This window comes from Solanum tuberosum, unplaced genomic scaffold, assembly GCF_000226075.1.
Source record: "Solanum tuberosum cultivar DM 1-3 516 R44 unplaced genomic scaffold, SolTub_3.0 scf00675, whole genome shotgun sequence".
Lineage (NCBI taxonomy): Eukaryota > Viridiplantae > Streptophyta > Magnoliopsida > Solanales > Solanaceae > Solanum > Solanum tuberosum.
In genome coordinates this window covers 19551-30011 of record NW_006239600.1, presented here as the reverse complement: position 1 = coordinate 30011, position 10461 = coordinate 19551, and the positions used below count along the sequence as shown (strand labels likewise).

At 31.9% G+C, this 10461-nt stretch overlaps 1 protein-coding gene across 1 annotated transcript; it reads left to right on the top strand.

The window, feature by feature from the left end:
* Nucleotides 1-3241: 3241 nt before the first annotated feature.
* Nucleotides 3242-10341, top strand: LOC102581965 (potassium channel AKT1-like). Its single transcript, NM_001288418.1, is given in 11 exon segments — nucleotides 3242-3469; nucleotides 6646-7011; nucleotides 7200-7257; nucleotides 7335-7652; nucleotides 7748-7993; nucleotides 8083-8181; nucleotides 8285-8317; nucleotides 8448-8633; nucleotides 8730-8924; nucleotides 9013-9088; nucleotides 9291-10341. Coding segments are annotated over 11 exon segments (2658 nt in total). The 5' UTR covers nucleotides 3242-3278; the 3' UTR covers nucleotides 10181-10341.
* Nucleotides 10342-10461: the final 120 nt, after the last annotated feature.

Sequence of the window (10461 nt, the reverse complement as noted above, 5' to 3'; positions counted from 1 at the left end):
GCACTTATTTTAAAGTCAAAATAACAAAAATAAGCCAAAAGCTATAAGCCAGGAATCCTAGCTTATAAGCCAAAAGCCAATCCAAACAGGCCCATAATATGGAATGGAGGGAGTACTATAATTTCAAATTTAAGAATTATTTGGCTCTTATATTTCATAAAAATAAAAATGACTTAGGACATATATTCTATTCTTTTAATCGGGTAATACAGTTCTACAAATGATCTAAATATAATATATATATATATATATATATATATAAAGGAGTGATTAATTAATTAAAGATCAAATACATCTAGGGCCATATCATGAAGACCAAAAATAATCAAAAGCTTCGAGCACGAGTTATCTATAGATCTGACTTTATTTTTCGCTGAAAAAGCAATAAGAATTAATGGCTCGCCTACATTGATAAAAATTATCTCTCATGAACGATATAAAACCAATTTCATCAAAATTTAAAGAATCTATGATTAAATATATTTATATCCACATACTTTAACATTTTATATATAAAATTAAAAAGTAATTAAATTTCGATAAATTACAAAGTATAAACACCACAAAAATATAAAACAATTTTGGTACTAACAATTGGACGAACAGTAGAAATTAAGATTTAATGCAACTCGAATCATATTCAAACTTTTTCTAAAAAAATATTTTGTTCCACTTTAATTACTCTCAATTCTCATGATAAGGCACACACATTTTTGTTCCACAAAATTTGTGTCAACTTGAATATTAATGGCCACCTTAATTAGAGGGGAAAAAGAGAGGGTAAGGTAGTTCGAATCTTTAAAAGGAAAAGACAAGAAAATTATATTTGTCTTGCGTGTGCACAAAACAAAGTGCCCAAAAAAAAGATGATAATCAGTGACGAAGCTAGAAATTATATACGAATTTATGGAATTTCATTATATATATATAGTGTCGGATTTAAAATTGTCATTAAGGAGTGTTAATGGTTGCAGTAAAAATATACTCCCTCCGTACAACAACATTTGTCCACTATACTAAAAATAGTTGTTCAACGATATTTTTCTAATTTAGAAAATCAAGAGATAATTTTACTTCTGTGTCTACTTTGTCCTTGCTATTAAATATAAGTATTTCATCTAACACATTTCTCAAAGCATTAAATTTAATAAAGTCAAAAGATAATATAGTAATATTGCCCTTATTATTTATTGTTTCTTAAGGGGCGTGTCAAGTCATTAGTGGAAGACTATTATTAGACAGATGGAGTAATTATGAGGCAAGTAGGACTGAACACATAACCTCGAGGAATTTTCACAATACATTAACCACTAGACTAAATATTTAACTTGTGTTAAGAGATATCAATGAGTGTGTATATCTAAATTTTAGGTACGCCTCTGATGTGTGATGGTCATGACGGAAGACAAAATCATTAAAGAAGTTTGGACCCGATCCACATAATTTTTGCTTGACCTTCTATATTGAACTCAATTCAATAAAATTTTCATATCCGATAAATGCTTTATATAATGGACAATTAATTTTGATATTCTAAAATTTATAAATTTAAATGAATCGTAACTATTTCAATTTTACTCGGTCCTAAAATACTATATTTAGTACGTTTTTTAACTCAAAAATTTTATTTTATAAGGAGTTCGATTGTTTTGTGTTGATTATAAATTTCAAATTTCATTTGTGTTTTTCTTGAATTCCTGGTCAAACAAACATTACATAAATTAAGACAAACCAATCAAAAAAAGTTACTAGTCTTTATATAGTAATAAAATATAAAACAAGAAAAGTATATAATCCATGATCGATTAGCCGACATTTTTATCTTTTTATTTTTTATGAGTCAAAAAATATATATATATTTGCCATACGTGTCAAATAAATGGAAAAAAGGTTGCAACAAAAAACCTGCAAAAGTTCAACCCTTTTTCCTTTTTCTCACATTATTCAAACCTTATTATACATAACATTAATAATGAGTACAAGTTTTGAATCAAAATTATTGAATTTGAACTAGATGTATTTGTAATTAAAACCCATAATTTTTTATTTATTTAAATCACACTATTCATGGACTATATTGTTTTTGTAATGCTAATTATTTGACATTTTTTATTTTAATCAGTTTTTAAAAAAATAATATTTTTATATTAAGTAATTATTTAATTTTGAATTTTATTTTAACTTAATGAACTGGTTTATGGTCATATACATTCCATTAACTTAATTATGTTAGATCTTAAATTCCTAATATCCTTCGTTCTTTTCTTAAACTCTTGATTAATTAATATCATAGAAATTGAAACAAACAAATTAAGGAAGTATTTGTCTTTATATAATAATTTTTACTGAGTTGATTTATATCCAAATAAATTTTATTAACTTATAAAAAATATTGTGAATTCTCACATAATTCTTATTGAGTTGATTTATAACCACATAATTTTTTTTGACTTAAAAAATATATTTTAAATTCTCATTTAATTTTTACTGAGTTGATTTATAACCACATAAATTCTATTGACTTATATTATATCATAATTTTCAAACATCCCTTGCTCTTTCTTAAATTCTATATTCGATAAGATATTTTCATATAAATTGAAAAAAACTGATCAAGAGAGTACTTATCTTCGTATAGTAAATGAAAGAAGAGTATAATCTATATATTTGCCATACGTGTGCACAAGCAAGTAAAGAACAAAAATATGATTTCTTCAGTACTCGTAATTAGAAGTTTCAAGTTCAAGCTCTTAATAATAAAAAAAACAATCTCATTTAAAGCTACACTTCCAAAAATAAATCCTGAATTAAATGAATTCAAATTTAATTTCTTCAGTACTCTTAACTAAGGGTTTCAAGTTCGAGCTCTTAAGAATGAAAAAAAAAAGCCCATTTAAAGAGCCACTTTCCAAAAAGAAATTTTGAATTACATGAATTCAAATTTAATCAAACCCAATATATATACATTAAACACCAGACTCTAAAAAAAGGGCAAAAATAAAATAAAAAGTGTCAAACTATAAAAGTTCCTCTCTTTTTCCTTTCTCACATCAGTCAAAATAAATACACATATCATCACCAACAACATGTGTTAAAAGATTCACGAGAGAGACTATATTGGTAGGTGTCTCCTAAAAAAAGAACCTTTTTCCTCTATAAATAAATTTCCCTTTTTTTTCCATCTATTTTTCTCTATATATATATTGAGCAAAGTTCATAAAACTAAAGAGGACACACATAATTTTTTTTTTAAAAATTAATTTTTTTTTTTTAGAGTTATGGGAGATAATAGAGGACTTGGTGTTTTGGGTGTTTCAATGTGTGGTGCAGCACAAGAAATAGAACAATTATCAAGAGAAAGTAGTCATTATAGTCTTTCTACTGGAATTTTGCCTTCACTTGGTGCAAGAAGTAATAGAAGAGTCAAGCTTAAAAGATTTATTATTTCACCTTATGATCGACAATACAGGTTCTTTATTCTTCTTTACTTTTTTTTTTTTGAGTTTAATTGTTTCGTATTCGGAATTTACTGACTCGACTAATTCAGATTCGTGTTCATGTGTTATGTGTTGTGTAAGATAAGTCAAGGGGAAAGCTTATATCTATTTTTTTTTTGGAGTTGAATGATTTCGTATTTGGTATTTACTGACTCGACTAATTCAGATTCGTGTTCATATGTTGTTTAAGATAGTCAAGGGGAAAGATTATATCTATTTTTTTTTTGGAGTTGAATGATTTTGTATTTGAAATTTACTAACTTGACTAATTCAGATTTGTGTTTGTGTTGTGTAAGATAGTCAAGGGGCAAGCTTATATCTATTCTTCTTTTTCTTTCTTTTTATCATTTTTTTTGAGTTTGATTAATTTAGATTCGTGCGACGTAGGATGGTTAAGGGCAAACTAACTTCTTCTATCATTCTTTTTAGTTTAGACATTTTTAGAGTTTTTTGAGTTTAATTAATTCAAATTCGTGTAGCATAAAGTTGTTAAAGGATGAATCTTCTTTGTTCTTCTATCATTCTTTTTAGTTTAATTATTTAGTATTTTGCTGGTTCGATTAATTTAAATTCATGCTACATAAAACCGTTAAAGGGAGAGTGTTTTCTGTTTGACATTTCTCAACTTTATTTTGTTTCTATGTCTATGGATGTTCATAATCTTCTTTTGTTTGACCATTGAATATTGGGAAAATTCTTAAAAAGGGCATGAATATGATGAATAGTATTACTTAAAAGCAATAATAAATGAAAATACATGGTTGATAACTGTGGGATGCTAACCAATTTAGGATATAAAATAGTTATTCGAGTCTTAGAAATGAAGAAACTCAAGATACGAAGCTCCCACCTTTTAGTGGGCCTTGCATGACGATTAAAATTTCTAAATCAGGTTCAAATTACAAAAGAGTTAAAACACTAGGAGATTAATGAAGTTAGCAAGAGGTGCACGAAATCGAATTGAACACATCATTTATCAAAAAAGAAGAAGCTTGAAACTTAACATTTTTTATTAATGACGGTGTCAACCAACTTGACTTTTTGAATCGAGTATTTATTACCTCCCACTATAGTTAAATGTAATTCAACACAAATAAAAATAATAATATTGAAATTTGAATCCTGATCTATCTAATTTTGTAAATAAAGTTTATAGGATCTTCTAGTATGCTCCACCACATTTGTTTTTTACAATATAGTACACCTTGTGCATTATTAAAATTTTTTGAAGTCTTTGTTCAGTTATATTTGTTTAATTTTCTTGTGTGTGGGTTGTTGAAATTAACGTCTGTGGAATTTTTTAAGCCTCCAAGACTATGCTTTATATATTATTTTTTATCTCCAAGACAATAAAATATGACCTTTTTTTCTTCTCACCCCATGAGGATCAATAGTGTTTTTACTTAGTCTTCAAAGTAACTCAATTTCTCAATCTATTTGTTAATGGTTAGAGATGTGCAGCTGCTCGAGCAAGCCTTAGCTATCGAGTTTTTTCTTATATTTTTAAATCTCTCTCTCTCTCTCAATTTTGATTTTACTAATGTTTGATCTATGAATTATTCTTGATTTTGTGAATAGGATTCTTTTAAAGGTTTGAAATTAGATACTCCCTCTCTTTCAAAAAGAATGTCCCAATTTTCATTTTAGTATGTTTTAAAAAGAATGACCTCTTTCCTTTTTTGTCAACAATTTAACTTTAACTTTTCACGTGATATGTTTAAAGCCACAAGATAAAAGGACATTTTGGTACATTTGACATAACTTTAATTTAGAATCACAAGATTAAAAAGTCTTCTTTCTTTTCTTAAACTCCTTTTCAAATCAAATTAGGTCATTCTTTTTGAAACGGAGGGGAGTAATATTTTTCAATAATGAGATATGATTTGACTAATATTTTAAAAAAAAATTACACTATTTTCTTTTGACTTTTTGTTGGAGAAAAGTTAGAATCTTTGAGTAAACATGAAACATGTGTCTATAGATCCGTCCAATGCTTTAATTTTTTATTTATTGATGACGATGGTAAATTGAAATACTCTTAGTTATTCAGTTATTTCAACAAATATTAATAGGCGTTTAAACATAAAAATATGATATTTAAAAAAAAGTAATACATATTCAAATTTGTTGGGTTGTTCTTTTCTTTGAGTTTATCGAAAATAATCTCTCTTACGATAAAAGTAAGATTGCAGACTATGTAAACATTTTTTTTTTGAATCCCACTTATAGAATTATACTCTATACTAATTATTGGGTAGTTCTTTTTTCTTTTCCTGGTGGGTGGGGGACAAAATATCATTCTTTTGACTGGCCCCCCTTTTCTGCAGAATAAACAAAAATCATCTTTTCAACTGTAGTATTTTTGTCTTTTCTACCCCTACTCCAGTTGCCTCTTTTGATTCTTTTATTGCTTTTTTTTTTCTTGAACCAATTTATGCGTATCTCGATTATTTTATTGACATATGTTATTTCCCAACAACACAAATAAAAAATTGGTGGCAAAGGTCGATTTTAGTTTGTTGACTCTGTTGGAATTTGAATTCTAATCTCCCATGATTTTCATCCTACTTTATGTATCACTAAGCCAGTCCCTTACAAGCCTTTTATTTTATTCACTCTATTGCTCACACTTTTCAAAAGTGTCAAGTGGTGCATGTAGGATTCTTCAAAAGTCCAATACGGAACATTTTTGAAGAATCTGAGCAAGACAGTTTAATGGGACCATAGTGGTATGAGATGAGCCTAGTAACTTGTATGTTTTAACATATTTGGTGATTTCAATCATTTGACATTGTCTAAGACATCACAAATTGATAATTACTATTCTAAATTTTTGGCAACATTGTTTTAGTTTGACAGTAGGGGAGCCTTGGAGCAACAATAAAGTTGTCTTAGGTCACATGTTCGAGCTGTAGAATCAGCTACTAATGTTTTAGTTTGCCAAGTTACTTGTACTTGCTAGTTGCTACAACTTTCTATAATGTGCTAACAAGTATATCATGTTGCACTTAATCACGAGTCATCGTTCTTTTTTCTTTTGAGATTTTGATTGCTTATTAATCCTGTTCGTCGTTTAGTAGATATTTGATGCATTGAAATGATCATGGATTTTTGCTATAATCAGCTCAGGTTGATATAATGTTTGTAGGTTATGGGAGACATTTCTAATTGTGCTGGTTGTTTACACTGCTTGGGTGTCCCCGTTCGAGTTTGGCTTTCTAGGAAAACCAGAAGGACCACTCGCTAAGACGGACAATGTAGTCAATGGATTCTTCGCGATTGATATCATTCTTACCTTCTTTGTAGCTTTCTTGGATAGAGCCACTTATCTACTTGTCGATGAACACAAAAAGATTGCTTGGAAGTATATGAGTACTTGGTTCTTATTTGATGTCATATCAACAATCCCTTCAGAACTTGCTGTGAAGATTTCCCCAAAACCTTTACGTCAGTATGGATTATTCAATATGCTTCGTTTGTGGCGTCTAAGAAGAGTTAGTTCATTGTTTGCCAGGTACTACAGTCAGACCTCTCTATAACAACGTTGTTTGTCCAGATAGTTTTTTGGTTGTTATTGTGAAATGTTGATATAGAGAACATAAACATGAAAGTCGATTCCAAAGAAAACTTAGCTGTTATAGTGAAATGTTGTTATACAGGACGACTGTTATAGATATGTCTTTTTTTGTTTGTTTGAAACAGATTGGAGAAAGATAGGAACTTCAATTACTTTTGGGTTCGATGTGCAAAGCTTGTTTGTGTAAGTACATTTCTCCCTTCTTTGATTAAGCGTTGAATCGATGTTGTTCTAATCAATGTATTGGTTCTTCTCTATAGGTCACTCTTTTTGCTGTTCATTGTGCCGGATGCTTTTATTATCTTATCGCGGCCCATTATCCTGATCCCAAGAAGACATGGATTGGGGCCTCTATGGATGACTTCCTTAATCAGAGCTTATGGATTCGTTATATCACTTCTATTTATTGGTCGATAACTACTCTCACTACAGTCGGTTATGGAGATCTGCATCCAGAGAATACGCGGGAAATGATCTTTGATATCTTCTACATGCTCTTTAACTTGGGATTGACAGCATACTTAATAGGAAATATGACTAACTTGGTTGTACACGGGACGAGTAGGACTAGAAAATTTGTGAGTAAAAGTTATCTTATCGTTTGATTATTCTATCAGTAATTCTATAATTTTGTATAGTTTCTAAAATGCATCTGTTCAAATTGCTGCATTAGAGAGATACAATTCAAGCTGCTTCGAGCTTTGCACAGAGGAACCAATTGCCTGCTCGTCTCCAAGATCAGATGCTTGCACACTTGTGCTTGAAGTTCAGAACAGACTCAGAAGGGCTGCAGCAGCAAGAGACACTCGAGTCTCTTCCTAAAGCCATCCGTTCAAGTGTTTCACATTTTCTTTTCTACTCTTTAGTAGATAAGGTTTACCTGTTTCGTGGAGTGTCAAACGATCTACTCTTCCAGCTGGTAACTTCATGAACCAGATATTTAATCGCTGTCCTAAATCTTTTAAGCATGTTATTCTTTAATAATTGACATTTTCTTCGTGATTCAAGGTCTCCGAGATGAAGGCAGAGTACTTTCCTCCCAAAGAGGATGTCATTTTGCAGAATGAAGCACCAACAGACTTCTATATTCTTGTAACAGGAGCTGTGGTAATTTTCAACCTCTTTTTGTAATCTGAACGCGAAAATTAATTTTCATGTATCGTGGTATTTTACTTGGTAGTACGAATCTAATGTTGAACCTATCTGACAGGATCTAGTGGTTCTTAAAAACGGAGTTGAACAGGCAAGTTTCATCTAACATGTGCAAATACCTTCATAATTTCAATACGTTCACTTGATTCTTTTTGATGAAGTACATATATATCTTTTCCGAAACCACAAGTGGTGAGCTGATACCAAAACGGATATTTCAGGTTGTCGGGGAGGTCAGGGCAGGTGATCTTTGTGGTGAAATCGGGGTTCTTTGTTATAGGCCTCAACTATTTACAGTACGAACGAAGAGACTGTGCCAGCTACTACGTATGAATCGTACCACATTTCTGAATATCGTCCAGGCCAATGTTGGGGACGGGACAATAATCATGAGTAATCTCCTTCAGGTATGAACTCCTCAAACGTTTCCTAATTTGGATGATTTCAAATAAAATGATTTGACTAAACATGGCTGTTATGTTTTTTCTCTTTTCGCTGAGCAGCATTTGAAGGAAATGAAGAATCCAATTATGGAGGGTGTTCTACTTGAGACCGAGCATATGCTAGCTCGCGGTAGAATGGACTTGCCTCTCACCCTTTGCTTTGCAACACTTAGAAGTGATGACTTATTGTTGCATCACTTGTTGAAACGCGGTCTTGATCCAAATGAAGCAGATAACAATGGAAGATCCGCGTTGGTTAGTTCCCTTACGATCATCTGTTACCATAAGCTTGGATTCTATGTAACTACATTTCTCATTTCCCCCTGGTTTTTTCTCTTATCAGCATATCGCTGCGTCTAAAGGCATTGAGAACTGTGTGGTTCTTCTGCTCGATTTCGGGGCTGATCCCAATAGTAGAGGTATGCTCCATTTCTTTTTTCAAATTCTGTTGTTGCCAAAAGTTTGTTTTTGTCCAAAGATTAGAGAGTTTATAGTCAAAAACACACCTCAACTATCGTTTTTTTTGCGAGTTTCACACTCTATCAGTTGTCTCCTTTTCCTATCATGTCCACCGACACAGCCAGATATAAGAATTTGATTTTGTTTCTTGTGTATACACAGATTCAGAAGGCAATGTGCCATTGTGGGAGGCTATCATGGGGAAGCACGAGTCAGTTATCCAGTTACTCGTTAACAACGGTGCTAAACTATCAGCTGGTGATGTGGGACATTTCGCCTGCGTTGCTGTTGAACAAAACAACTTGAGTTTGCTCAAGGAGATTGTCCGTTATGGCGGGGATGTCACGCTTCCCAAGATCAATGGTTCATCAGCTCTCCATGTTGCTGTTTGTGAAGGTAACATAGAAATAGTAAAGTATCTCTTGGATCGAGGGGCTAACGTTGATCAACCAGACGAACATAATTGGACCCCCCGGGACCTTGCTGAGCAACAAGGACATGAAGACATCAAAGAACTCTTTGAATCCAGGGTAATGATGAGAACTCGATCCGTTGATCCTATCCCCGAGGAACGAGGGGTTAGATTTCTTGGGAGGTTCAAAAGTGAACCAACAATCACCCCTGCATCCCATGGAGTCTCATTTCTAGGACTAGACGGATCATTAGGGCGTTCACGTCCTAGACGTAGGTCTAATAACTTCCACAACTCATTATTCGGGATAATGTCAGCAAAGCAGACCAATGAGCACGACGTGCTTTTATCTGCAAACGACAGTAATGTAAGTGTCATGACAACCAAGACTTATGCTCCCCGAGTGACAGTGTGTTGCCCTGAGAAAGGAGACAACGGGGGAAAACTCATTTTACTCCCACAGAGTTTTAAAGAGCTACTTCAAATTGGTTCTAGTAGATATGGTATCTCTCAGGCCAAAGTTGTAAGCAAAGATGGAGCTGAAATCGACGAAATAGAGTTGATCAGAGATGGTGATCGTTTAGTTTTTGTTAGCGATAAAGATAACAATATTGATGAAGCTAAATCATCAGAATTGTAGTGAGTTTAGGTGAAAACCAAAATTGTTCTTTATTTTTGTAGTTAATTGAGTGTAAACTAATTCACAGCCCATTTGTGGAACATGTAAAGCTCAGAATGAGAAAATATATGTACATTCAGTTACCTCTTTTTTCTAATATACGAATATTGATAGTTCAGAAACTCCTCTGATATTCTCTTTCGACTTATATAATCGATGAGTGTCAAGTGTATTCTCTAACATTTTAAATGTAACTGGTGACGTTGCTATCAGGCGGGAGGGGGAAGGTAATGGTGAAGTCT